Genomic DNA, 27,997 nt, shown 5'->3' with positions numbered 1-27,997 from the left:
TTTCATAATCTCGCTCCTTCATTCCGGAGTGAAGCATGGCCCAGCCAGTTATCTATCGCACGCCCCCTCTCGCCGGACGACCGCCCTATGCAACCGACGAGCCGGACTCTGTATATCAACAACACCCTACTGAGACCCGCAGAATTAGACAGCAGCCGCCTTCGAACCCCAACGACAGGACATCTGCGTACAACATGTGCGTATTTTCTCCCTCGCTAGTTGGAATCATGTGTTGTCGTAAGCGTTGGGAGTGCCCACGTTTTGAGGGGCTTATATGGATGGCAATGGTGCGCATGGATGGTCGACGATCGCTTGTAGTGATATTCGTTCAACCTTGCAGTGATTTCGTTTAGTGTGTATAGCCGGGTCACTGAATCCCGATCCTCGCATCCAGGTACGACCAGTACTTAGACGGTTCGGGTCGTGTCCCTCCCGCCGAAAACCCATTCGACGATAGCAAAAGGGTTCCCCAGCAGCCCATCCCGCTTGCTGCTCCTAAGCCTGGCTACGCCGCCCCCGTTGCCGCCCTCAACCTCTCACGCCCACCTCGCGCCGCCACCCCAGAGGGCAAGCAGCATATTCCTGCGCCTGCACCCGCGATGTCAATGTCGCCCGAGATGTCGCAGGCGTTTCCAAAGCCACTTACTCTCGTCTCCCGACAGAACTCGCCTGTCTCGCCCCATTTCCCGCACTCACCTCTGGAGCTCCAGGCTCCGATGACCCCGATTGCGCCTGCGTTTATTCGTCCGTCTAGCGCGGCCAGTACAAGGCGCGATGTCAAGTTTTCGCCCACTCAACCCATTTTGCGCGGCGACAAGGAGGAGACACTTCTCCCGAGGCGAGGCCAGGGCGAGGATTTTTGGCGACGCTTCAGTATGGTAGCTAAGGAAGACCACAATGCTCGTGGAAGCAAAAGGTACGTTCTCCGTTTCTTATCGTTGATTCTGGTCTTACCCCTCCCAACAAGTGCATGGCTAAGGAAGACAATGAACGGGAGCTCGCGCTACTCTCGTTGGGTATGGGTCATTGGAATCTTTCTGCTACTCGTATGTCATCTTAGCTTCACTCTTTGTTGGGTCGGGATTCACGCCGTGCACTCGTAGATCATCATTGCAGCTATCGGTTTCGGTGTTTACAAGTCGCAGCATGACTCCAACTCAGACTCCTCTGTTGTAACAGCCATCGGTGGCAGCGCCGATGAAGGCGTTACGACTTCATCTGCCGTCGCCGGCGCATCGACATATCTGCATGTTTCTCCGACGCTTACGCTCAAGGACCGGGGCATCTTGGACGACGTAGTACCTACACTCGTATCCCTCCCACCTGTCCCCATCCACGTCCCCCCGGAATCAGGCGACATTGCGCACATTGCGCGCCACTCTGTCCGGCATCGACGCAGCCTTGTAAATCGCACCCTAGAGTGAAGGCCTCCAGGAGACGACGGGCCGCTGCCGTTGTACATACAGACCTGCCTTTGGAGCAGCTAGATCAGTCTTCTTTTGGGACTGGTGTCGTGCGCGACCCGCCTCCCGTCCGCTCCTTACGCTCGGCTCATGTCATTCTATCCCGTCGCGGGACATTATCACGGTTTTGATCTTCCGTGGCCTTCCCTACCCCCTTCGCATACGCCACTGAACACTTTTGGATATCGTTCTTCAGACGGACTCGCGGACTGACAGATTTCTGTGCCTGGTTACTGTTGTCTCGTTTGTTGGTTTGACCTGGACCCTTCGGGTGCACTCTAGGCGTGTTGTTTATTTCTTTGGATCCTTTCTCTGGTTATACCCTGCTTCACCCCGCGACGCGACACTCATGTATTTACTTACTACTTATCACAATATGACGATGGTACTTGGTCGTACAATTTCAAACTGTATGGAGGAAACCAGCTGTCGCCGTGCTCCATATTCATGGAACAAATCAGCGTGAAAATCGAAAGCTGCACTATCGTATTCCTTTATAATGATGACGTAAGCAAGAATCCCTCGACGCCCTCAGTGCGAATTACAACTTACGAGAAAGCCTCGATTGAATTCAAGACCTACTAAGGGCCCGAACCTTTCATTATGGAATCCCAACAGCGTATTGAAGCAGTTTCCAGATTCCTCCTGCAGTCACCACCGGGAGAAATTAACGATGTACTCAACGGTAAGTCGTTGCTCTTTGGATCATCTGCTCATGACCGCAACGCGAGCCACCATGGACATTCCAAACAGATGTGCGCAACATCATCTCCGACGACGATTCATTGCAAGAAGGCGTTCTTCCAGCTTTGCGCGAGTATAACTTAGCGCAGTTTATCACTGCGGACGTTCCAGGGCATAATCACCAGGTCAGCCTTATTGGTGACCCCAGCCAGGATTCATAGCGGCTGACTGTCCGATGGCGATTGGGCATGTATTGCAGTCCATCATTAGCGACTCAGCGAAAGTCACGAACTTGAGTGGTGCAGGAGACACAGACGAGGTGTTGGACAGGTTCTGGGACCCGCGATCGAGAACAAGTTTTCGCTTTGACCACATCAGTCTTGTGCGTCCATATTTTCCCCTCTTGCTAGGTTCTCTGTAACCCTCGACTTCAGGAAGCGTCCGAGCCTGAACCTATCGAGCCCGATGCTGCATCAGAGCCATTCCGGTAGGTCCTCCGACATGTACCTTGCAGTCGTCACTTCTTCATCGGGTATAACAGCGCGGCATTGGAAGCATCCTCGCTATCTTACCTTACTGCCCACTTCCACGACGGTGTTGCCTCGGTATTTCCCGCTCAAGGCTTTGCGTCTCGCTTCTATATTCAGATTGTAGCGAATAAGTATAACCCATCTAACTTCTGGTACGCCTCCGCGGTCCCTTTTGTCCTACATAAAAGAGCGATGAACCCCAATCTGATGAATTTCAGGTCAGGCAGGTGGCGGTCGGAGTACATAATTGATCTGGAAGAGAAGCAGCTCAAGGGCAAAATTCTTGTTAACGTACACTACTACGAGCAAGGCAACGTACGTCTTTTTATTTTCGGAATCTGATGCTCGTTAACTCGCATGCGTGTGCAGGTACAACTCTCTACCACGCACACCGTTGAACTTCCGCTTCCCCCGACGATCGTGCCTTCGTCTGCTGCTTCCTCTGCTTCGAAGGTTCTTGCCGTGATCGAAGTGGAGGAGGGTAAGTATCAGGCGTCGCTCAATGACGCCTATGCAGAAATGGGCGAGAAAACATTCAAAGGGCTACGGCGAGCCCTGCCCATGACGCGCTCGAAGCTAGATTGGGATAAGGTTAGTACCTACGTAGTAGATTGAGATAAAATCACGATTACTAACATTTAACTGCTCACGCACAGGTGCTGGGTTACAAGCTGGGAGCAGAGCTAACATCAAGCAGAGGCGTGATGAGCGCGTCGTAGTTTCTTACATGGGAATCGACTGGTGGGTAGCAGAGGAATCCAAGCATCATAGCCGCGGAAATAGTGATAATTTGATTACGTTGTATTCTGACTAAAGATCCAATGCGCTTCCGATACTGACCTCATTGATTACCGCAATATTCATAAGACGACATCCACAGGTTTATACTGTCTGGGGTTTTTACAGGTGGTTAATACTTCAACCTTCAATGGTCGGCCGAAAGCAGTTCGAGTCGTCGAGTAATTATGATGAAAATACTGATTGCTACTATCACAAATGGCGGGAGTACCAGTAAGAAACGCATTGCAAGGTAGCGCTCTCAGACGTCGAGATTCATTGTCAGCATCGACTTCAGTAAATATATACACACGAGACAAAACCGCAAAGTACCATATCAGTATTCCGACGAGGAACTTAGAACCTTCAAGATGTTATGCCATGTTCCAACTCAGACGCCTGATGCATCACATCCCAGCAATTGCTGCCAAAGCAAGCCGATCCCATCTTCTTCGCAGCCAACTTGCATACCATTATCTCGAAGGATGTAATACGACCTGTGAGGTGTCTGCACTACGGCCAGAGCTGCATGCAGCTGCTGCCCTTCGGACGCAGTAAAATACACGCTCTCGATGTGGTGATGTCTGCAGGATCATCAGTCATTGTCATTCAGCCCGGAGCTGGCTATGATGGACCTACTCAGGAAGGTACAAGTTGACTAATTTTGGCCTCTGCTTTGCACTAGGATTACCAACTCTGGGCGCAGGTAGCCCAGCAAATTCTTGGGCCATAGCCGTCGCTGTCATCCATTGCCCACCAATACTGAAACCCCACCCGTCAGCTGGAGGAATATCTACTATTATGTTGCCTTACCTATTGGCTACGACACATGCAAATACGTAACGCTCAGCTACAACACGTTTTGCCTCCCCAAGTGCGCCCTCGCCGACGATGCGTTTAAGCCAAAGTCGACTAATTGCACGATCATACTCTTCGTGATTTGCCCATTTGAGCAGACTCAAGAGTGAGGACGATGATCCAGAGTTGGAAGGTGACATATGGTCTTCAATGTAGGAGGACCAGTCGGCACGAATGGGAAGCGTGCTTAACTCTGAAAAGCTTGAAGCAAAAGTATCGGAATTGCCCTTTGGGGACATTAGGGATGGTCGTCCTACAACTTCGCATGTCGCTTCTAGAACGTAAAAAATCTCCATGATGGAAACCGTTTTGGACCGCGATACAACAGTGATACTCCAGATCTCGCCCTTAATTACCGGCTGAACATCCGCTATAATACCCCACAGTTGTGGTGTAGCAGCTACACAGTGGTTTCCATCTCCAACCGATAACGCAAACCATAGCCTGGTTATGACAAACCTCAAAGCCGGTATTAAATCAGGCTATACGCGCTACCGCCGTGGCCAGTAAAAAAAGGCATACCGTAGGGCTATTACAATTTGTCTTTCATCATCTGGGCTGGACCACAGACGCATTGCAATAGGATTTGACAGACCATTCCCCTCAAAAAAATTGTGAAGGAAGGATCTTTCATAGACACGCAGTCGCTGGATCGCTTCAGTCTTCCGGAGGCGCAAATATGGCCACATATTGATCATTGCCTGTGAATAACAGTCAGTCACCTCTTGCTCGAAGCGTCTTCCACCGTAGTAACGACTCAGAATAGAAGATGCAGACAAGTAAACTATGGCAAAATACGGTAAGTATTATTGCGAGTCCAGGATCTGTAGCGTACCTACCTGCATAGCGAAGCATGCGCGAGACCTGAGCACACTGTGTTCGCTCTTCATTAGACAGTCCGCTAAGGATGACTGCCCAGGCCTGCACTCGCTTTCTCTGGGAAAGCGAAGGCGGAAGTAATATTGGCACAAGCGAAGGAGTCGGAGGGGTAATCGGAAACTCGAGGTACCGCAGCACGGGAATTTTTTTGTCGACTGAAGGCTTAGTGCCTTGCACAGGTCTGTTATGAATCGACGAGACAGTGTGTGCATGTGCGAAGCTAGAAGCCGGAGCAGGCTGTCGGTCATTAATCAGCTTTTTGAAGTGCCATCCAGTGGGCTGAGCAGTAGAAGGGGTTCTAGAGATCGGATTAATGGTACTAAGAGCTTTGGATGTGCCAGACGAGTTACAGAAAGCAGTTTGTTCTTGGCGAGCGATTATATCAGCTGGGATAAATCCAGGCAGCGGAACAGACAAATTATAAGGCTTGATAAGTCGATTGAACGGAAATGAAGATGCCGCCAGATAAGCCGAGGTAGTGCATGTCCCGGAGGCAGTAATGCTGTCCATCACCTTGCGCTTTTTGACAGAGTTTAAAGGAACCCCAAGCAATCGTTTATCACCAGTGACAGGGTTGACGAGAGCAGCGTTAGTGAACGTACGCGAGGAAGAAAACCTAGAGTCAGATAGGACTTCAGTAGATATCGTCGACCGTGATACTGCTGTGGGGGTCGCATTAGGAATCACATGAGAAGCAGAAACAGAGTGACTAGGCTTGAGTGATGTAGTCACCAGCGCGCGCAGTACAGAAGGATCAATAGGTGGGCTACAAGCAGAAGGTCTTTCGGACAGACGAGAAGTAGGTTCCTTGAGTTTTAGGCCATCAACTGCGGGCGTTACACTCGTGGTACTTCTAGATGATGCCTCTAGAGTCACATTCTCCAGAACAAAACTGGATGTATGCGCAACAGTCGCTACCATTCCGTTCTGTTTCTTTCGTCGTGGATTTATTCTATTTTTGGTAGGACATGTGGGGGGATTTTGGATTGCATTTTCACTAGCAACTCCTGTGGAACAGATTCCTCGTTCAACGTCAACAGCTAGAAGACCTAAATGATCGCCATGAGGTGTGTTTTCATCCCTGGCTTCTTCGCGTTGGAGAAGAAGGTTACAAGACGTAGTTGAGATGCCAAGATCACTGCTTGCAGCGCTCTCTTTGAGCCTCTGGATCAAGGCACCCTTGCCGAGTTTTGAATAACCGGAAATTTTCTGAGCCTTGCAGAACGCCTTCAGCTGGGATACCGTTAATTTGCTCGGGTCTGGAGGGAGAGCGCTCGTCTCAAATGGGACGATGCTGCCACTACTCATCGCTGGGATCAAAACAGTATGAATAAGAACGAATAACATCACGGACATCATCGCAAAAGAAAAGTGTTCAAACATGATTACTTACATGTCTTTATCATGAACTAGAACTGAATATATATGTGCTTCCCTCCGACCTTTCGACAAGACTTACAACAATTGCTGTGAGCTTCAAAAAGACGACCTATAAGTAACGCACTTAAGCGTGAGGGCCTTCAAGTCAGTTGCATTTGACCGACGGTGCCCTTCCTTAATCAGTACAAAGCTCTTGCACAACAGACACAAATATGAACGGCCACAAAGACTTGAAGCTTGAAGTTCTGAGACTGCAAGCAGCCATTCTAAGTAGGAGGCCATCAGGCCGTGTACCCGAATAATGAAGTCATATTTTTATGGAGCACACAACTACCAGTGCTAGTACACTAGCCAGGATTTCCGGTAGTTCATTCACTTCAATCACTCACGCTCAATTTGAAGTTCTATTCATGACTGCGCCCGCACGTCCGTTGCTCATGGACCAGGTCTTAGATAACATACGCAATACTATGATGGATACTGGAGATGCAGGAAGTGCAGACCGCGTATTTCCTGTTAAATTGATAGGATTGATAGCCTGAAGGCCTCCACTCGTCGGTGGATATGTAACTCGGCAAGTTACGTATGCGATATATGAGAGCGATGGGTTTGGCTTTAAAGAAAGCTTTACATATCTAACTTGAATCCAATGGAATAAGTTATTCAAGGCTAGGACAGCCACGTACACTCGGAATGGCATCCCGCAAGACACAAGCGCAACGAAAGCTCATTGTACCTTTCCCTGCTTCGCTTGAAGCCACTGTACTGGATGTCGCCTGTACATCGGCCAAGGAGGTATAACGATCTGGTCCTCGTCAGCAGGAGACGATCTGTGGCTCATTATGAGGGACTCACCAGATACAGAACGACGCACGCGATAGAAAACGCGCCAAGCGTAATACGTAGCGATTGGAGAGCAAAACCGAGCAGAAATGAACCAATCTAGAAGAGTCAATTAGTCTCATGCATAGTGTATTCGTAGGCTGCTCACCGTTGCAGCGATGATAACTGTCCTGACTAGCGTCTCCACCTTTTTCTGCCCCTCGAAGTCCTAGAATCCAGTTTATGGCCAGCACAATGTCACACAACAAGTTAACACTCACGATTTTCCCCTCAAACACCTGTTGTAGATACGCTTGCATGGCTAGCGTCTGTGATTGAGTGAGCCTGTGAGGGCATGCCTCGACGACGGACATCGACGCGGCGCCAGTCCGGCTCCTTTTGATCCGATGCAGCCAATAGAGCTCTACCAATACTTCTTGCTCCAGTCACCATCATGCCACGAGCCTGAGCAACCTTGAACACGCCTCAGTCTGTTTCCGCCACATTGGGCACAATGGCTATCATGGATCAACAAAATGGAGACCATGATATTATGCGCGTATGGTCTCTGCTTACAGAAGTCTCTGAACAACTTAGCCAGAGTCGCACTGTTTCTGTGTCGCTACACTCGTTGGCGGGAGGTATCAAGGTTGGTCACATTCGTAGAGGTTGCGTTCCCCACTCTGAGTGGCCCTCCTGCAGACGCAAGCAATACACTCACAGACTGGATTCGTGTTGAGACGGTAATGTTGCACTCTGGATAAGGAGATCCTTCTTATGAACTTGGACGTGCAGCTTCAATTTAGACAAACCAAAAGGCATGTTCATATCTCGCGTCATTAATCAAAATGCATTGAATATAAATATATTTATAGACGTATATGATGCTGAGCTTGAGCGTATGAACGCTGCCATGTCGGCAGACAATCAGATGCTGTTGAATGACAACAGGCAACTCAATACACTTATACGAGAATATGAACAAACTCTTGAGAATCTCATGAGCACATTCCGTACGCGCGCAGTAAGTCCCATTTATGGATGTTAGCGATAGTTCTTCTGTGTAGTTAGAGACCCTGAGTTCAGCGGTTGGTGATTATCTGAGCTTGGTTTTGTGATAATTGTCTGCTATGACTCCCAATGAGTGGTTTACAGTGGATAGTGAAAGTTATCATTTTGATGCGAGTGGGCTCTGACATGAAATTATTCCTAAATCTTACTCACATCTCTCTCTTTGACTAGTACGAAGTACAAGAACACGAACTTGCACTCATGCGCGAATACGAGAGTGTCATTGTTCAACGCGAATCCGAGGCTCTCGATGTTGCACTAGCTGCCAGCAATTCTCGATCAGAGCACCTGGCTCGTGTGGGCCGGCTGCTCCGTGCTGTCATGCGCAAACTGGGTGGAGAGGATATCCAAGCCTACGAGAGGATGTCAGTCTCAGAGGGCTCATCTGCGTTTATGGTTGAAGTCTCATCTTCTGCAATTTCTGCGACTGATCACACACGACCAGAACCCAACGAGAACAGTACCAGTACTGTTGAGGATAAGGAGGACAGCTATGCTGAGTTGGCGAGGGAGCTTGATGGAGAAGAGGAGCCAGACCGTTTTCAACGACGACTTGCGGCAGCAGAGTGGGCTCTCGAACGCGAGAGCGAGCTTGCGCGGTTAGAACAGGAGAACGAAGAGCTTCGGAGGTTGTTAAAAGGAGTCCTCAATGCAGATGCCTCTGCTGCTCTCCCTGCTCCGGCAGTCCCCCGTCCTGAACCTCCTAGCGGAGAGCGTGTCCAATCAGGGAGAACATCACCAGCGTTGTCGACTTCCTCTTCCGGTACGGTGCGACGGCAGCTCGGTGGGCCGGCGGGGACAGTTGGCCCATTTGGGACGTACAAGAAGCGGGTATCAGGTTAACTGGCAGGAAGAAGTGAGTTGTCTGATTTTGGTGTATATGTTTGCTGATTGAATGGGTACACCAGGGTTTCACGACGATTTGAATCATATGGATCTCTATGTTCTTGCTCTCTCCTTGGATACTAGTTTGGCAATGTTATCCGTCATAAGAAGTGCAGACCGTACGACGAGCTGTCCTGACCACAAGTGAGGTCAAGAAGCTTATTCCGCTATCCTCAAACTAGTTTTGCCAGCTGCCTCTTCCAGGATAAACTATAATCAGGAATGATCTATCTCAGCAAGTGAATAAGACTCTGGATTTTCTTTAACAGCTAATTTGGTGCACCTGTCGCACACTGCGGGCAATATCTCAAGTTCGAGTAGTGGACATGCGTCGAACACAATTCGCAGGAGATGGCGAGTTTTCATTGTGTTCAGAGTTCGAACATTGGGAATGTTTGACTGCTAAACACAGGTCAGTTGCTGCAATGTCTAAATAACATGTTTAAGCTCCGAAAACGTTTAAGAAATATTATCTCCAGCAACTGATATTTTCTTGATCTCATATCCGGACGCAAAGAAACGTCTGGGTATGAGACCAGTTTCTTCATGTTCGGTGGCTGACTTCCGGGCATTCTCCGCAGTGCTGTTTTCTCGTGGTCGATCTTAAATGCATTTTCCGACATGCTCGGAATGACAGTGGTCGGCCAATAAAATGAAATAATATTGATCCACTCTCATCAAGCTTAAGCTTTATTTCCAAGAAGTTCTTGGCTGAGTACTTCAAGAAACTCCGGAGAACATCGATATGATTGGACTCGTGGCTGAACCCAGTCTAGTGACGGCAATCAGATTTACTACCGAGAGAAATGCGGGTCTAGAGGTTTAGAAGAGCGCTGAAACTAAATCTAGCGATATTGTACTATTTAACCGCCTGAGGCTAGCTTCGAAAGATAAACATGAGTATCAACCTTGAACCAAACGACGACTCGTTCCAACTCTATGACCTTCGAGTGGAGGTAATTTGTCCGCCTGGAGAAAGGATAATGTGTGGGGCGAAGGATGAAGACTACTTCACCCTCGAGGGCGAAATGCTCAAACTACCACCTGGCCAGGGTATATCGATCTACTCACTAGGTTCGTTGTAAGATCTTCTCATTAGCATGTCATAAGATTTAGTGCATGATATTTATCGAGTCATGCTTAGGATCCGTTCTCCCGCTTCTGGCTGCGAAGCAGCGCGTTACCGCACCAAACGATTGGATATCAACCGATGCAGAGGTTGCTTGTCCAGATCCATATTGTCCCAGTCGGCTACGCATCATTCGAACAGCACTTCGTACGTTCAGACATGGCGATGCAACAGCTGTTCCCCTATCTGGGGTGATCAGAAAAGAGGCAGGTTCTCGGGTGAAGTGAAAGGGTGTGGTCTTTGACACGTTTGGGTACGAGACCAGGGTGTGTTATATATTCACCGGCAGCAAATGAAACAGTTCTTGCAGTGTGGGAGTTCGTCTCCGGTTGCACGCTAGACTGTAAGGACATATGTGGGTAATGCTATTTGTTGTGGGCCTGTATCTTAGCTCTACGTAGAGTATTGTTTAAATGAATCAAATTGAGCGATCATATTTGCCTATCAGATAAGTTTGGCGGAGCCGAAATCATAATGAGCCGGCGGCCTACCTGAAACGGATGCCCGACTGCTCGATCCAGGCTCTCCACCCGAATTGAAATAATTGCTGGCGTCCATTGACTCGGACGGGTAACACTTGCTCAAGTCGCTTTCCATGACCATTTTTACCCTCTGTCTCCTATAATGGCCAGCGTCGCTCGCCCTGCATACTCTTTCTTCGATGTTGTTCGCGAAGCGGTAGAACATCAGGTTGCTCAAGATGATGCCGAGCAACCAGAGCACCCCCAAACGCCTCCCATACCCCACACAAATCAGACAGGCAAACAGACGAATCGCGATTTTGTTTATGAGGAGCCCGAGTCATTTGCACAGGACGAGAACGAGGACGAACCTCCTTCTCCATTAACTTCTCGCACTGGTCACCCACCTGCCCTTACATGGGGGTCGCCAGTGTCTGCGTACCGCCAACCACCGCCAGATACACCTTCTGGGCGGACGGGTCCCCCCAGGTCTATCTCAAGGAGCTATTCAATGTCCGCCTCAAGCGTGCGTGTCGAGTCGAGGGGGCATTCAAAGCGGCTATCCGAGCCACACGCTCGCGTAGAAGATTTAGAAGGCGGGGGGCCGGACAAGAGTTCTGACTTCCCGCCTAGGACCGAATTCCGTGGGGCGTTGGAATATGAGAACCCTCAGCAAAGGGAGCGCGAGCGGCTGAAGGCGGAGCGGATGGCGAAGAGACGGAACAGCATTGCACAAGAGCAGTGGCAGCCCATGCGTCGACGAATGGATACACCACGCGTGGAAATTCCCCAAATGCAACTCGATGTACATGCATATGACTATGGTGGTATGCAGAGTCCAGCAGGATCGCAGACCCCTCAGGCGAGTCCGGAGAGCCCGAAAGCGAGGACACGCATACAAGCCCGGCATTCGCTCTCAATGTCACAGAGCCAGGATGAGGGCGAGACCAAACTAAATGCCGCACCGAGGTGGAACCGTATTCGATCTTTGATACCTCAGATAGTGAACCAGAGCAAGAACCCACACCCGTCGTCGTCTGCGGTCGCCCCGCAGTCTGTGAACATTACTGACGAACTCATGGCCGGCGGACTATCTGCGCTTGTTTTGCGACTGTGGTTTGAGCGTGACGAGAAGGGTCACCGACGTGTTCCTGCGTTGCTTCACCGGTTACGCATTCGCGTGAGCGACAGTTTACACCCGTTGCATGGCCACAAAGCAGTGTTTCGAATCGAATGTGAATATGCTAATGGGGCGGTACGATGGGTAGTATATCGCCAGCTGCGCGAATTTCTGTCGTTACATACGCATTATACGTTTTCTAATGCCTTTCAACGCCAATTGGACACCTTACCAGAGTTCCCGCGCACCAGTACGTCGCTCCTCTTATGACTACATATCGTTAATCCCATGTCTACTAGGTCTCCCTTACTTCAAGTTCTTGAAGGAACGAGGTAAGGACGTCGGTCGCGCCGACTTCGCCCGCCTTCAGCGTGAAGCCCTTGAGAACTATCTCATCGGCCTGATACGTGCTGTGGTGAGATTTGGTGGCGCAATGCTGTAGATACGCGCTAATCTGTGCTAGATGTGGCACCCGGCGGCCAACCGTCTCGCAGGCTTTCTTGAGATCAGCGCCCTCATGATAGCTCTTGCACAATCTGGTGGTGCCCAGTATAAGGCAGGACTGCTGAGGATCGATGCCGTTGGTGGTAAGGGAACAATTGGCCGGAAATCGACCACTTGGACGGAGCGGAAATCACAAAAGTGGTGCTCTGTACGTGAGAGTTATCTCGTCGTGCACACAGAAATGGGAGAGGTATTGAAGCTTCTAGGTGCTCCCCCTTAAAATCCTACTGACACGTGCTTTCCTTCCTATTAGCTTTCGGTCTGGGATGTCTTTCTTATCGACTCGGATTTCAAAATCGAACGGCCTACCCGATATTATCGGCAGGGCCTGAATATCTTCACTCAATTTGAGGACGATCATCCCACCGAAGTCCAGAACGGCGGCGGAAAAGAGAAGCATAAACATCTAGTAATTGAACCCGAGCGTCATCCTCGGCGCGTCTCCTCCACTCTCGGCTCGGTAAGAGGCCATGTTTCGAAGGTATTTAGTTTTGGGAAACACCACCGTCACAGTCGGCAACGAAGTCAGTCGACCACCGGTCATGCAGCCAGCTCATCGATGCACCGCGCCAGCTCAGGATTCTCGCATGCACCGTCGTCACCCCCATCTTCGAGGCCACTGACGCCCATGTTGGATCCATCGACGAACACAAATCCGTTACTAGGGCCTGATGATCATGAAGACCGTGGCCGTGATGATGCCCCAGGAAGTGAAAAAAACAAGAGGCGATCAAATGAAGTCTCCAAGCACACATTCTATGTAGAGAACTCTCAAATGCGGCTCAAGCTCTTTGCTAGAAACGAGGTATACCCGACTCGTCCTGTGCAATGATATATCTCTAAGAATATTGGTAAATTCAGCGTCAGATGCTACAGTGGATTGCGGCACTTGAGCGAGTGGCCCGTGAATGTCACTATACCGGCAAAAACAGGTTCGATAGTTTTGCTCCAATCCGCCTGAATGTTGCCGCACAATGGCTCGTTGATGGTGTGCGTTTCTTTTCTTTTGGCACGTAGTACTAGCTGAAAACAAGCGATTTGTAGCGGGACTACTTTTGGAATCTTTCTCGAGCGATTCTGCTGGCAACAGAGTGTATATATATACATGATTGGTGGTTGTCTCCAGGTAGGCATGGATTTAGATGAGTTCGAACCGAGTCTGACTTAGTTCGTAGATCTTCAAATGCGACGACCACATATGTTGAAATATCGATTGGATAGCCTACTGGAGCGCAAAGCGAAGGAAGGAGTCAAGATTTATGTGATTGTCTAGTAAGCCCAAATTCATGGCAAATTAGTTGGCGCTCATGAACAGTTAGTCAAGAGGTTTCTAACAGAACCACGCCTACTGATAGCAAGTATGTTATTTGTTACGCACATGGGCAGCTTATTGACGTCGTCACGCATTAGCTATACCAAGCAACGCTTGACCGCTCTTCATCCCAATATAATGGTGCAACGCTCCCCATCGCATTTCCAGACCGGAACATTTTATTGGGCCCATGTACGTAGTCTTTGTTTTGGATCTGACCCTCGTTTAAACTCAAAAATCGGGCAGCATGAGAAGATATGTGTCATCGATCAGGCAATAGCTTTTATGGGAGGTGTAGATCTTTGCTTTGGGAGGTATGTATGCGTTAGGTCTGGGACGATCCTGGAATAATTAACGAGTAATACAGATGGGATACGCCACAACATGTTCTTGTCGATGATCCTGACTCGGGTTTTGAAGACCAAATTTGGCCTGGTAAGCTGTCACAGTCTGCGGAGACCGCCAAGCTGTTGATAATGTCGCCACAGGCAAGGATTACAGCAATCCTCGGATACAGGATTTCCATACGCTCAACAAACCAGATGAGGACATGTATGACCGAACTAAGATTCCTAGGATGCCTTGGTTCGTGACACATGAGGTCCATATTGATTTCGGCTGAGATTGTATTAGGCATGACGTTGGAATGCAAGTAGTTGGGCAGCCAGCGCGGGATTTAGCTAGGCATTTTGTCCAAAGGCATGTCTAACTCTGTTACTTCTCATGTTAGGAACAAGCCTGATGAGTTCGAATCTCAGGTGGAATTATCTGCTAAGAATTAAGGTGTGTCTACAATAACCGAGTTTTGTTTAGGTTTTCATCTCCATTACGTAGAATCATTCACGTGTCATGCCATTCTTGCTACCTCCCCCAGAATTCAAACCTGGAGAGCTTTCCCAGATGGGACTGACGGGTACGTGCGAATTACAGATTTGTAGATCTGCAGGCCCCTGGTCAATGGGTACTCCGGACCGGATTGAATTTTCCATACAAAATGCCTATTTGAAAGGCAGGTACACGTTTTGTATCTGTTAAGGCTGGTCAATGATTTTGTAACAGCCATCCAAATGTCCGAACACTTCGTCTATATCGAGAATCAATTCTTCATCACATCGTGAGTGGCTTGCACATTAGTTGAGTCATGTTCTCATTTTACATTTAGTACTGTGGTCAATGAGGTGAAAATTGAGAACAAGATTGGTGATGCCCTCGTTCATCGCATTATTCGTGCCCACCGTGAGGAGACACCTTGGAAATGTTGTATCGTAATTCCTTTGATACCGGGATTCGCATTCCCCATTGATCATAGCGATGCGAGTGCGGTAAGGGCGACAGTGTCTCAGTTTTTTGAAAGGTGATTCAACCGTTTACAGATCCGTATCATCGTTGAATGCCAGAACCGCACAATTTGTCGTGGACCCAACTCTATCTTTGCTCGGCTGCGGAAGGAGGGGATTGATGTATGTTTTGTACGCGATCCTCCACGCCATATTGCTGATTTAGAGACAGCCCGACGAATACATTACGTTTTTTTCTCTACGGAATTGGGCCAAGCTAAGAGGGAATGTGTTGACTACTGAACAGGTGTGTAGCATCGTAGTTTCCACTCTACTTTCGCTAAACCACATTGAAGGTCTACATTCATGGAAAGGTGTGCAGCAGCATGAACTTCCATTCTTTGATTGAGGTTGACACTCTTTAGGTTTGCATCGTCGACGACCGTCTCGCTATCATTGGTAGTGCCAATATCAACGAGCGCTCTCAGCGTGGTGATCGCGACTCCGAAATTGCAGCCGTTATCCGAGATACCGATATGATTGATTGGTGAGTACATATGCGACGCATGAATATTTGACTGACAGTTATTCAGTACCATGGCCGGCAAGCCATTTAAAGTTGGCCGTTTTGCGCATACTTTGCGCGTTCGACTGATGCGAGAGCACATTGGTGTTGATGTGGATAAGATGTACGAAGACGATTTGATGGCTTCTGAGCCTGCGAAATCTGCGGACATGCAAACCGAATGGGACCCTGAGTTGGAGCAAGAACATGGCAAGGAAGCTGGTGTTACTCAAATTGGAAAGCGCCAACGTCGTACTGCCATGGGCAATATTCTACATGACACCGTCGACGAAATAGAGCAAGGTAGGCGAACCACAGTACTAGATCAGCGGGCTTTCTCAAGTCTTTCTCTCAGCCCTTCACGGTACTAGCGATGCGGGCTTCAAGGACGTAGGGGTGGCCTTACGCAAAGTGGGCATCAAAAGCAAAGGTCTCGACATGACTGCTGGGGAGAAGAGTCTCAAGGAAGAGCGTCATATGTATGCTCGGGACGGCACGAAAGAACCTGGTTTCCCGAGTTCTATAGTCCCTACTTTGGAAGAGAAGGTCGTGGCCGAACATCGACCACCGCCAGAGCAGGCTTTTGGTAGCCCCATCATTCAAGAGCTCCATGAAGATGGAGCTGCTCCCAATGGGCTGCCGCCCAACATGAAAATGCAGAATGGTGAACTGTTGGGCGCTCCTGCAAACGCAGTTCCAAGTGCCAATGAAGATTCTGCGCCCCCTTGCTCAGATAAAGGCAAAAATGATGCAGATGAGGAGGAAGCAACGGCTCCTGAAGCTCGTGATTTGTTGCGTAAACACGCCGGTTCAAAGTTGAAGTCAAAGCCATGGACTCTGCCCACGCCCACCCCCCGCGTTGATCCGCAAGGGTTTGAAGACCCTGTATGTGATGGGTTCTGGAAGAACGTCTGGCTCTCGTGTGCAGTTCACAACGTGCGTGCCTGTTTCCCTTCCTTCGTCTATATCCATCTGATCCTCATTGATGCAGACTGAGATCTATAGGAGAGTGTTTCATGCAATTCCAGATGATCTCGTCACGACTTGGAAGCAGTACAAGGAGTTTGTGGTTCACCATGAACGACTTAACCAACCGGTAAGCCGCCGATACATTGCCAAATAACTTACGTCTGACTTGTTTTAGGTTTGGGAAGCTGAGTCTCGCGAGCCACTGGCACGTATGCCATCTGAAGCAGCCGATCAGGACGCCCCTGGACATCCACACACGATGGAAGACTCTGTGCATGCTCCAGATTACATTTATCACACTGTGATGGATAACGGACACGGCGGAGAAGCCGCAGACTCACGTTCAGTTCTGGTTAATTCTTCTTCGCCCCCTGCGACTGCTACAGAGAAAGATTTCCGCGGCCGGCGCGCACCCAATGGCGTAGAGCCATTCGACGAATCTGATAAGGAAGAGATGGAGAAATTGTTGGGAGAACTTCGGGGCCATCTAGGTAAAGACCATCCAGAGATATATGATTTGGGCTCATGGGTTATTACAGTGGTATATCCCACCCGTTTCTTGGAAGGGGAGGACGCTACCAATAATTTCTTGTTCAATGCCGATAGGTGCGTTCCTTTGCACCAGATTCGGCTGTCCATTGACGTGCATACCACAGGATGATGCCGCTGCCCATCTATGACTGAATTTATTTATCCTACTTTTTTGACATATGGACTGTGTGGCGTAACGATGACTCGGATGACTCGGATGGACTTTTCGTGATTATTGAGGACACCAGATTCATTCCTTTACTTTCCCTCAATGTATCATACGCGCAGATATATCTAGTCTGGTACTAATCCCATCATTCAACTAATGCCCCACTACTTTATCGTGAAAGTAGGACAAAGATGATTGTTTGCGAATATCTTATATACTGATATGTACATACGCCCCTGAGCCTAGGGCCAGGTGCTCCAGATATCATTCATTGCGCAATCGCAGTCTGCATTCATTAGAATCCACTCGTCTTATATATTGCTGCAAACATGAGCCGTAAGTATTCCTCGAGGAGGATGGGTATGATGATCCACAGCAGTATTATATATACGATGCATGAGACTTAACAGATGATGGAATATACTGTATATATGTCAGAACTGCTACATAAAGCCTAATAGCAATATATTGTTACAACAAGCAATCACTAGTTTTAAAGTGGATCCCTTTAGGGCCTCCCCAGATGAATGGATGAAATTGCACTAGAATTATTTATGAGCATTCATTGAAGATGTTAGAGCAAGGATAAGTAGATCACATAAACTCAAGATCAGCCTGCCTTGGGGGACAGTCTGTGCGCATCACAACTACACTCTGCTTCTCTTTCTTCTGCCTTTGATATCTGCTCAAGCAATGTGCCTGTGCCTTCCTGGGCCACCGAGTCTCCACCTGATGACTGAGTTCACGGCGTTGCCTACTATCGTGGAGCATCTTGTCGATTTCATCTTGCTGACCCCTTGCAGCTTTCCTCGCAAGCCGCTGCTTTTCCCAGTCAAAGACCAAATAAGATTCAGGCAGACTAGATCTGCTTGCACCTGGGCACTGAGACTGGTCCCCAGCTGGTGGCTCATTCGAATGGTGTGGATCTGCAGAGCTAGAAGGCTTGAGATCCGGAGGGTGCAATGCTTTGGGTGTCACATCAACACCAGCAACCTTTGGAGGTGCACTTCTCTTGGAGCATTTCTTGCACTTCCAGGTTCCAAGACCGTCAGCACTCCGGCCATCAATGTCGGCAAGGATGCGAGACAGAAGGAGGTCTTCTGGTATGAGAGGAATATGGCAATCTTGCAAGTTAGATATCAATCTAGACAAGTCATCCTTATAGGTGTGAACGCAAAGCTCACTATGATGCCAAGAGCGATGACAAAGACAACATTGCATTAAATATGCGCGAGGAGAGCTTTCTGTGCCACTACAGCGAACACATGGAGAGTGCGATAGGTTCATTGATCACAGTGCAAGGGTTGTTCAGTCACCGAACGTTGAACCGGTTGAGTTGAGCAGTGACGTCGTCAGAATTTCGGAAAGACTCCGGGCTTACATAAAACCCTATGCACACTAGTACTCCTTCAGGCCTCTCCCCCACTTTCTGTTCATGTCCGTCGAGGTGCCTCTAATAATTAAAAAATCATGAGCACTCATCAGACGTATGTGTCAAATTATTCAGGTCCTACAAATCTCACGACCTACAGCGAGCAGACAGAGCTCGCGAGGAGCCTGGTGGCGGCAAAACGAGTACGCATTGAAGACGAGATCATCAAGCTAGGCAAGTCTATCCTGGAGCTCAAATCCGAGCTCAACACTCTTTCCCCTGTCGCTGTTTTACCTCCGGAAATCCTTGCTAAAGTTTTCATTCACCATGCCTCGGACCGGTCGTTCAGTACGCCCAATTGTCCCGCCTCCCGCCACTGGATCACACCCACCCATGTCTGCAAGTACTGGAGGGAAGTTGCGCTAAGCTGTCCTGCTTTATGGAGCAGTTTGGTCGTTAGTTGGCGCCAGGAATGGATGGATGAAGTCTTGCGGCGGTCAAGGCAGGCACCCTTAGCCATTACAGTAAATCTCAACAATGGCCGATTTCTCATGAAGCACCGGGTACTTGCCTCGATCTTGAAGGAGAAGCACCGCTTTCGAAGCGTTTGTGTGACTGCTGACCAAGCCACATTAGACATGTTTGTGAAGGAAATGGATGGACCGGCGCCCCTCCTTCAGAGTTTGTCACTCTCGAGAATTTACGGTATCGGTATGCTGTCCGCTCCCTCGACATCCCTCCCTCCTGTCCTTCTGCGCGAAGGTCAAGCTCCTCGCTTACAGCGCCTCGAGATTAGCAAGTATTTGTTTCAATTGCACGACATAAATGCTCCATCGATCAGGCATCTTAAGATCACACATTCAATGGAAATGCAGCGTCCGAGTCTTTCTGTCGTAGTCGGTTGCTTGGAACGTCTTCCCCTACTCGAGTCCCTGACCCTTGACTACGTGATAGATCCGTTACCCGAACTCGATGGGCTCCAGCTGCCTACGATGTCTATTAGGCTTCCGCACCTCCTTTCTATTACTATTTCTGCAAGTGTACTAGACTCCGCCAACTTTCTCAATCATCTCAGTCTGCCCTCGCTATCATCGCTCACGCTTACCTGCCCCGCAGGCAAGGGAGGACGAGACCTCGCAAATTGTCTCGCTTCGAAAACACCGGCTATGGGAGAGCTGCGCATGCTTCGCGTTCATAGGTACCAACCCGGATGTACTCACTTGGAGCTTTTTGACGTTGAGATACCGTTGCCGCCCCCTTTCCCTTCCCATCCAATCCCAAAAGTCAATATCAGCATTTCCGATATGTACTCCCCGAAGCCGGTGCTCACCGAAATGCTTAAAGGTCTGCCGCTTCCTGATATTCGAGCTATGCATGTATCGGGAATGTGGTTCCAATCACCACTCGAATGGGTTAACACCTTTGGCTCTCTGAAGGGCGTCAATTTCCTCCACGTCTCGGACGAATGCGGGTCGGAGGTGTTTGTAAAAGCTCTTGCGCACCGTGATGAAGATATCCAGATAAAAAACAGAGAAGACCCTAGACGGTTCCCATACTTCATGCCCCAGCTGAATACTATCGTTCTCGACGATGTTCGCTTCAGGGATCTCAGGCAGTTTCAAGACGGCGAACTTGGCAGTTTCATGGAAAGTCTCGTGTATACTCTGACGGAGCGATGCGAACACGGTGCAGAAGTGCAGGAGCTCCAGCTGGTGGATTGCTGGCATCTGGATGAACGTGATGTTGAGCAATTGCAGGAAACAGTGCCGCGTGTAGTCTGGGATGGTATAACGAATGAAGATGACGAAGAGGAAGAGGAGGAAGAAGAAGAAGAGGAGTATCAGCCTGAATTTTATGAACCCTATGCGTACGATGAGGGTCTTTTTGACGAAGACGATTATCATTATGGACCAGACTTTGATTGGGAAGAGGGCCTGTATAGCGTGCTCTATCCCGGCTACTAGCATCCTCTTGTTCTTAATCATAGTCTGCGCCGTATTGTAAACGTAATTTGCTTGCCTTGTAAGAATTCTACCGTTCTGCTTCAAATTGACGTCCTCCGCCTGCAGATTAGATCGGAGGGGACCACTGAAAGGCTATCTAATCTGAAAAGCGTGAACCATTAAAGCAGCCTGAGCTTGTTCCGGTATTCAAGCACATTCTGTCATGAATATTCTTTGGTCCGTTGGCCTGCCTCCTTGTCGACAGATCTTGAATGATTCCGCCGATAGTTCTCTTGTTTACTCTTTGTGTAAGTAATGGAGAACAACGACAACGAAGGCGTTCTTCCGTGTAGATCGCCACCAAAACTTCCGGACCACCTGAACAGCTCTGGCTGTCGTATCGGACACTCTGAGGGTAAAGGACGAGGTGTTTTTGGTGAGTCGTATCTTCCTCTTCCATCATGTCAATCTTTCCAATACCGGCCTCTCCGTTGTGCATAAAGCATCACGTCCGATCGCTGCAGACGTTGTGATCGAAATCAGTCCTGTACTTCTGTTTTCCTCGACAGAATACGCAAGACACGGCCAATACACTGTTCTTGATAGCTACACGTTCAAGTGGAGAGATGGACGGATGGCCCTTGCACTGGGTCTTGGTACGTGATGATCGCGCATTTTATACTCAGCATATAACCGGAGCTGCTCTCGCAGGCTCCCTGTTCAATCATTCCCAAACGCCAAATGTATCATATATACTCGACTCTACGACGGAATCCATACGCTACGTTACTACCCGACCTATTGAACAAGAGGAGGAGCTGTGCATATTCTACGGGCACAAACTGTGGTTTGATGCTGTCGATGGCGAGCCCCTAGAGTTGTCTGAGAATGCACTCAATGATGGCTGGGATGGCTTGTGTCCCGTTGGTGGAGATGTCAACGGGTTTGAGGATGAGCTCCAGCGATTCACAGAGGGCTGTCTCGACGAGCTAGTGCAGGAGGAGAGTCTCCCGTTTGTGCGCATGAAGGTGGTCGTCGATGACAACGAAGACACCGTTGAAACAGTGCAGACTGGTCAGTCAGTCTTTTTATATGCTCGTTGATGGTGGCTCACGGAAGGTGGCCAGGCGAAGCATGGGTAGTGGATATTCCTGATCCCAAACAAACTACGGCAATGCTCAGGTAGCTTTCCTTACTTCTGTCTCACTTTCAACAGCTTGATAGACACTCAGATGGCTCAAACAGAGCGGCTTGGAGACGCCCTCGATGGCACACCTTAAACGTATCCGAAGACAGGACTCTACGATGTCGTTACTTTTAGCGTATACTCTCAATACCGCTGATCCCCCTCTTTTGCCACCAGACGTTATGCTTCCACCGCCCTATATTTTATCCGTTCCTTTGTCTGTTGCGCTGACACCTGCTGCGCTCAAGGCCAAGAGCACGTTCTGGCCGACTGTATATGCACCAAGGAGGAAGGGCGAGGTCGAAGAATGGTCGAAAGGAAAGGTGAGATGGGCGTGTGAGGCCATGTCGCGTGTTATATTAGAAGCACAACAAGCACAACAGCGAGGAGATGTATGTTCTTATCTGCACAAAATGCAGGAGTCGCGTGTTTAGCTCATCTATGAAATGCTTCAGCTACCTATCGCCGCTCACGTTCCAATTTCATATGATGAAGAAGCTCGCACAGCAAGCCAACTGAATGTCTCGCTCGTTGCAAGCGACACACGGGCATCATCATCCCACCCGCTTCGACACGCCATTCTGAACGTCATCCGCGCAGTGGCTGAATATCGCGCATCATCTCCTGAACGGACCGTCGTCTCGGAACCCCAAACACCTCTTCTTCCAAATGCCAGTCCTCCCTCAGGTGCGCCGATGCTCCCCGATACGAACAGCGATCCGATACAAGCGCGCAATGGCACACATTACCTCCTCACGTCCCTAACCCTCTTCACGACGCACGAGCCCTGTGTGATGTGTAGCATGGCACTCCTGCATTCGAGAGTAAAGGAAATATTCTACTTGATACCGATGAAGGCGACTGGTGGATGCGGTAGCGTGGCTTGCGTTCCACGACTGGACGGCGTCAATCATCGATTCGGCATTCGAGTTTGGAGAACGGGAGAAGGGGAGAAGGAGTGCGACCTTGCTGTCGATCCAGCGACCGACGCGTGAGGCCTGCAAGACGTGCGCGGCGTCTAATTAGGTGCGTGTTTCCGCCGACATGACATTTCACAGCACTGAATCACAATCAAGAGAACGATGCAGTCTTTCGGCATTGAGGTTCATTAAAACCAGGCTTGGATATGTAACAATGACCGCTAACTTCATAGTCTGTAGAGAAAAAACTGTGCTACGTTGCGTTACGGATCAGGGATCTGTCACTGTGATACTTTGCACCTGGGGGCATTTTCCCTCAAGCTAGTCTTTCATCACACACGACGACCGCTTTTCACGATCGATTTCCCGATTGGTAGTGTAAAATATATGCCTGTTTGCACCGATGTAACTTTGTCAAGGCGTAATGTGTTCTGCGGGAAAGAGGACGGAGATGAGGTACAGGAGCCTTGGATGTCTTGTTTCAATGTTTGCCGCGCCTCTGCCTCCATGTCAGGAACGCGGTACATGCTACAAGTTAGACCACGTCTCCAACTCCGCCGATCAGGACATCGAGGTTGAGTCATAGGAAGAATGGGGTTGGCGCGGCGACTGAGCATCGGGATGATGTCTGTGATGGGTATGAGATGACTACGACTATGTGGGTGATCGTGCTCGAGCATGTTGTGACAAAATTCGTTAAAGGGGTGTCTGGGTGCGATTTTATGATTATTTGAGGTGAGATCAGAGTCAGAATATTGCATGCATTAACGGTAGGGTAAGTGAATGGTAGCGGCTTCAAGCTAGAATACTCCAGAAGAAGCAAAAATTGGACGACAGCTATTGTCAGAATAAGTTTGGTGATGCCCAAAGCTGAGGGAAACAGCGAAAGAGAACCGAAATGATAGGAAGTGGAAGCGATCAACAAACTCGTCTAAGCCGAGGGGAATCGATCAGAGGGCTGGCTATCCGTGCGAGGCACCAGAGACCCATAAGTCCAAGGGAAAGATATTCAAGAAGGCTATGGACCCGCAAAGATGTTGTGAGTGATGTCCTAAACAGATGCCATTTTGGGATGATGGTCGCTACAGGCGCTACCGGGTACTGTCTGATATCTGAGCCTGTGCTTGAGCTTCAGAATTCAGATTTTGAAGCCATGCAGTAATTCGCTCTTTTCAAAGTCTATTGTCCCTTCAGCGATGTTCTCCACAGTCTTTATGAGATTAATAACCACTCACATCCCCGTAGTAGAACACATCAAGGCCGGGTTACTCAGGGTCTACACGGCTTTAGGATGAACAGTTCAGGTCGTCACTACTCATCGTAGTACCTGACGGGTGGAAATACGCGTGGAGGCCGCGTCAGCACAAAACCTGCAACCCAAGTGGGCCATAATATTTTAATTTGTGACGGGGGAGAAGGGAATGACCACTGATGGTGCCGGAAATCCACAGTGAGAACATCGGAGCGTGTACGACACTCGTCGCGTGGGCCGGTGTGGCGCTTCATATCCGCGTCCACACTGTGAGCTGTATTGTAGCAAGTGGGGCCCGAACTGACGGGAATGAGAACAAATCGGAGTCTGGCTGGATCGAAAGAGCCTCAGGACACCACACTTCTAGAAGTCCCGGACAGATCCACGGAGCTGTGATAAAAGCAGTACCACCTGCAGCAGACTGTATAGAGGGAATATACTTAGCAATCCAGCGGAAATATTGTGAAGACTCACGCATCTCGCACAAAGCGCTCTCCGGGACTGGAAACGAAGATTGGGTCATATTGCGGCCCAGTGCGGCGTAGGCCTATTCGGTTCGACGGAGAGAGTTGGGAGGGAGTGTTTCACGACGCTAGGGCCAGTGTCGGAGATCAGCAGAAAAGGAATTGCGACGTTGCGGTGTTGTCGAGGAACGAACAGTGAAACGGTGTGGGGGAGCCGCAAGGGACGGTTTCAGCGGGGATGGGCATCACGTGCGCCCGGCCTTGTTCTGCGCTGGCCATCGAGGCCATCGAGCTCGTCGTTGCCACCGTCGTCTGGCCCTGCGCTGAGCTCGTCTTTGCCTGCGACGTTATCCCTGGCTGGCGAGGCGATGCATTGAACTCATCTTTCATCATTGCTCGAAGGTATGTTCTCATCACGTCCATCATCGTCCGCGCGCCCACGGTGCCCCCGTTCCAACGCGCTCGCTCCCAGATCTCCTCCTCTTGCGGCCATGGCCTCGAGACCCACCTCCCCGACGCTGCTCCCCCGCACCTTTCTCTTCTCTACCATAGACGACGCCCATCCCAGGGCCACCAACCCCAAGCACATAGATGGCACTCCCCACCGCTCACGCACGTCGTCTCTCACACCGTCCTCTCCAACATCGGATCCCTTCACAGCCCACCCATCCGGCTCTGCGTCCTTTGTCACGTATGAGTCCGAGTCGCACACCGCTCTCGCCGCCGCCTCGCCCACGTCGTCGCCGGTATCGCTCCCGAAGCGTGCCCGAGGCAGTCTCCTGCTCGCCGCCTCCAACTTGTCCTTCGGTCGTCCCCGGTCGTCCCGTGGAAAGAAAAAGCCACCACCGCCAGCCGCCTCACAGTTTATGTTCTCCGAGGTCATCGAGATCGCCGCGCATCGCACTGAGGATGACGACGCTGAGCGCCAACGCCTCCGCGACGCCGCCGCCCAGTCCATCGGCCTCGACCCCGTCCTTCTCGAGAGCCGCAGCAGGCCCGTTGACGAGGACGAGGACGAGTGCGACCGCGACCACGACCTCCAGCTTGACCTTTCCGTCGAGCACACCCAGGATGACTCGTGCGACCTCAGCCACGCCCGCGCAGCGCGCTCTTCCGACTCTACATCCCTCGTTGCATCTCTGGCCGCCTCCCCGCGCCCCCTGGTTTCTGCTACGGTCTCGCCCGTTCCACCCCCCACCATACTTCCACCGTTTCCCAGCACACGCGCCGCCCTCGACCCGTACGGCCAACTCTCCGCGCAGGTCCTCAAACACACGCCCCCGCCCGCGCTCTTCAAGCTTGCGCGCGCGCGCCAGTGGAAGTCACGCCAGCTCGTGCTCACGACCACCACCAGCACGAGTGCCGCCGCTCCTGCCGCATGCTTGCATGTCTTCAAGGGTGCCACCCCGGACGAGCGGGAGCTCGAGCGTCGGGCGGTGGGCGCCGACTCGGTCGTCTTTGTCGCGGACGAAGAGCTCGCAGGCCGCCGCGGCGTCGTCAAGGTCGGCGGGCTCGGGGCACTTGGTGGCCAACCTGCGCCAGGTGGGAACGGGCATGGGAGCGCACACGGAGGTGGAGGAGCGGTGATGGCGCTGCTTATGAGCGACGCCGCAGAGGCACAGATGTGGATTGCCGCCATCAAGCATGCAGTGCTCAGCCAGCGGTGCGTCCTTCTATCACTTTGCGCCTCATTGACGTGCTGATCAATTATTTCCTTATGTGTGTTCCTGTTGCTGCATATATGCGCATATATGCTTCTACCATCTCATTTCCGTGACTATATGCGCACTCTTATGCATTTCGTGAACTCTGTGCGTCCTATCCTGGCTTTCTGCACCACTCAGGTCGGTGCGCGCAGGCCTGGGTGTGCTGGCACCTAGTCCCGGTGGCTCGGAGCCGCGTGGAGACCTAGACGTGATGCTCTCGATGCGCGCGCAGGGGATGCTTTTTTTGCCCACTACCAGCACCTTTGTTACTCCCTCGCCCACCGCTGTATCCTTCAATGCCGCGTCATCGTCCACAACCGTCGTACCTACGCCATCGTACGACCCATCGTCTGTCATGAGCTCTGGTGAATCGCAACGGTCCCTGTCTGGCGGCGCTCCCCGCGCTCCGGCAGGCCCTGTCTCCGCTCTGCGCACACTCTTCACTGGATCACGCCCACGTTCACCGTCAACCGTTTCCGTGCGCGGACGGGAGTCAGAGGCCGACCCGGACCTCTCCCGCACGCAGAGCCAAGAAGATTCTTTCGGTCGCACCAGCAGTAGTCTACTCCACATGTTCCGACCCAACAGCGTCGCAAGTGAGCGTTCACGCTCTCCTGCGCTCTCGTTCGCCGCGGCTGGTGCGGCGGCAGGGGCGCCTGGCTCGGTAGCCTCGTCGACGCCGAGTACGCCGCGCCAGTCGGATATACTGCTCGGTGCGCAGGCGCAGCTGGACAGGAAAATCCTGCAGGACGAAGAGATTGAACTTGTCGAAGCGGGTGCAGTCGGAGTGGGCATGAACGGCCACATGAGCCCGTATGGAAATGGTATTGCGATGCGGAATGGAACCGGCGGCTCGACTGGGGAAGATGGGATGGTGAATGTCGACGCGGCTGCGCTGTTCCGCGCGCGAAATACCCTGCACACGGGAACTGTGCGCGCATCAGGCTCGCCTGCGCTCCAGCCACCACCGCGGCGGCGGGCATGGACGTCGAGTGGACCGTCTCCGGAACGTGGATGTTCCCGCCCCGAGAGCGCATACGCGTATACGCACGTGAACGCAAGCACTGCAGACAGCTTTGGGATCGGCTTTGGATCGCGCCATGCGAATGGCGGCTATCTTGCGCCTCCTGCAGACGGTCGGCCACGCACGTCCATTTCGTCGATCTCTTCACGCGCTTCTGGTGAACATAGCTCGTTCGTGGAAGCATCGCCAGGTATGTCATCGAACCCGCGGCGGTGGTCTCGCCAGAGCACAATCCCTCGTCGCCTTACACCACCTGATGGCTCAACGCCAGGATCACCTGCCAGTATGCGATCGTCGATACAGTCTATCCACCGTCACCCATACGCGGCAGAAGAGGATGCAGATCTCAGCCGCAGTCGATCGTTGTCCGCGCAGTCGACTTCATCAAGTCCGCAGAGCTTCATTTCGAACCTACGTGAGTACTCGAAACGTGCGTCTACGTCAAGCGCGCGGAGTGTGAGCACGGTGAGCACGACGAATGGGGGCGGAAGCCTTTTGGGCCACCACCGGCCGCGGTCATCTCATCGAATGTCGAATCCTCCCCCGCAGCGACCTGCACCTGTTACTGCGCTCCCGCCGACACCGGCTGAAGAGGCCGCACGCCCCGAGACACCAAATTCTGCTCCACCGACCAAGACTTCCTTCCGCGAATCGCTTTCCTTGCGCGCGCACAGGCTCTCGCTATCCCCACCATCCCTCCCGCCCACGTCCCAGCTCCCACCCCGCCCCGACGAAACCAACTTC

At 50.9% G+C, this 27,997-nt stretch overlaps 9 protein-coding genes across 9 annotated transcripts; 7 read left to right on the top strand and 2 right to left on the bottom strand.

Annotated features, from left to right (window-relative positions):
• Positions 1-35: 35 nt before the first annotated feature.
• On the top strand, positions 36-1,424 carry FIBRA_00411 (uncharacterized protein; the record flags this gene model as incomplete). The annotated part of the gene is made up of 4 exons (XM_012322307.1): positions 36-196; positions 395-916; positions 968-1,046; positions 1,104-1,424. The coding sequence occupies 4 exons, from the start codon at positions 36-38 to the stop codon at positions 1,422-1,424; spliced, it is 1,083 nt and encodes a 360-aa protein (XP_012177697.1).
• A 642-nt stretch (positions 1,425-2,066) lies between these two features.
• Positions 2,067-3,396, top strand: FIBRA_00410 (uncharacterized protein; the record flags this gene model as incomplete). Its single annotated transcript, XM_012322306.1, has 9 exons — positions 2,067-2,148; positions 2,217-2,332; positions 2,407-2,529; positions 2,582-2,634; positions 2,689-2,829; positions 2,896-2,992; positions 3,047-3,158; positions 3,195-3,268; positions 3,334-3,396. 9 exons carry the CDS (start codon positions 2,067-2,069, stop codon positions 3,394-3,396), a joined length of 861 nt encoding a protein of 286 aa, XP_012177696.1.
• A 449-nt stretch (positions 3,397-3,845) lies between these two features.
• Positions 3,846-6,499, bottom strand: FIBRA_00409 (uncharacterized protein; the record flags this gene model as incomplete). The annotated part of the gene is made up of 5 exons (XM_012322305.1): positions 3,846-4,038; positions 4,094-4,216; positions 4,268-4,756; positions 4,835-5,096; positions 5,152-6,499. 5 exons carry the CDS (start codon positions 6,497-6,499, stop codon positions 3,846-3,848), a joined length of 2,415 nt encoding a protein of 804 aa, XP_012177695.1.
• A 799-nt stretch (positions 6,500-7,298) lies between these two features.
• Positions 7,299-7,767, bottom strand: FIBRA_00408 (uncharacterized protein; the record flags this gene model as incomplete). Its single annotated transcript, XM_012322304.1, has 4 exons — positions 7,299-7,376; positions 7,427-7,513; positions 7,563-7,622; positions 7,675-7,767. 4 exons carry the CDS (start codon positions 7,765-7,767, stop codon positions 7,299-7,301), a joined length of 318 nt encoding a protein of 105 aa, XP_012177694.1.
• Positions 7,768-8,533: 766 nt separating this feature from the next.
• FIBRA_00407 (uncharacterized protein) lies at positions 8,534-9,307 on the top strand (the record flags this gene model as incomplete). Its single annotated transcript, XM_012322303.1, has 2 exons — positions 8,534-8,578; positions 8,636-9,307. The coding sequence occupies 2 exons, from the start codon at positions 8,534-8,536 to the stop codon at positions 9,305-9,307; spliced, it is 717 nt and encodes a 238-aa protein (XP_012177693.1).
• Positions 9,308-11,102: 1,795 nt separating this feature from the next.
• On the top strand, positions 11,103-14,584 carry FIBRA_00406 (uncharacterized protein; the record flags this gene model as incomplete). Its single annotated transcript, XM_012322302.1, has 15 exons — positions 11,103-12,309; positions 12,359-12,474; positions 12,523-12,753; positions 12,817-13,023; positions 13,077-13,087; positions 13,137-13,368; positions 13,425-13,553; positions 13,608-13,689; positions 13,739-13,835; positions 13,883-13,921; positions 13,974-14,067; positions 14,122-14,189; positions 14,243-14,310; positions 14,364-14,460; positions 14,509-14,584. The coding sequence occupies 15 exons, from the start codon at positions 11,103-11,105 to the stop codon at positions 14,582-14,584; spliced, it is 2,754 nt and encodes a 917-aa protein (XP_012177692.1).
• A 358-nt stretch (positions 14,585-14,942) lies between these two features.
• Positions 14,943-17,370, top strand: FIBRA_00405 (uncharacterized protein; the record flags this gene model as incomplete). Its single annotated transcript, XM_012322301.1, has 11 exons — positions 14,943-14,989; positions 15,038-15,197; positions 15,249-15,335; positions 15,385-15,459; positions 15,509-15,526; positions 15,578-15,699; positions 15,746-16,020; positions 16,073-16,653; positions 16,709-16,813; positions 16,862-17,292; positions 17,343-17,370. The coding sequence occupies 11 exons, from the start codon at positions 14,943-14,945 to the stop codon at positions 17,368-17,370; spliced, it is 1,929 nt and encodes a 642-aa protein (XP_012177691.1).
• Positions 17,371-18,856: 1,486 nt separating this feature from the next.
• On the top strand, positions 18,857-20,722 carry FIBRA_00404 (uncharacterized protein; the record flags this gene model as incomplete). Its single annotated transcript, XM_012322300.1, has 1 exon — positions 18,857-20,722. One exon carries the CDS (start codon positions 18,857-18,859, stop codon positions 20,720-20,722), a length of 1,866 nt encoding a protein of 621 aa, XP_012177690.1.
• A 294-nt stretch (positions 20,723-21,016) lies between these two features.
• FIBRA_00403 (uncharacterized protein) lies at positions 21,017-22,882 on the top strand (the record flags this gene model as incomplete). Its single annotated transcript, XM_012322299.1, has 6 exons — positions 21,017-21,137; positions 21,205-21,357; positions 21,413-21,775; positions 21,829-21,883; positions 21,934-22,279; positions 22,343-22,882. The coding sequence occupies 6 exons, from the start codon at positions 21,017-21,019 to the stop codon at positions 22,880-22,882; spliced, it is 1,578 nt and encodes a 525-aa protein (XP_012177689.1).
• Between the last annotated feature and the right edge of the window lie 5,115 nt (positions 22,883-27,997).

Source organism: Fibroporia radiculosa (assembly GCF_000313525.1).
Source record: "Fibroporia radiculosa TFFH 294 genomic supercontigs, scaffold203, whole genome shotgun sequence".
Taxonomy (NCBI): Eukaryota; Fungi; Basidiomycota; class Agaricomycetes; order Polyporales; family Fibroporiaceae; genus Fibroporia; species Fibroporia radiculosa.
The sequence above is the reverse complement of the archived record's forward strand: the minus strand, read 5'-3'. Positions and strand labels throughout refer to the sequence as shown.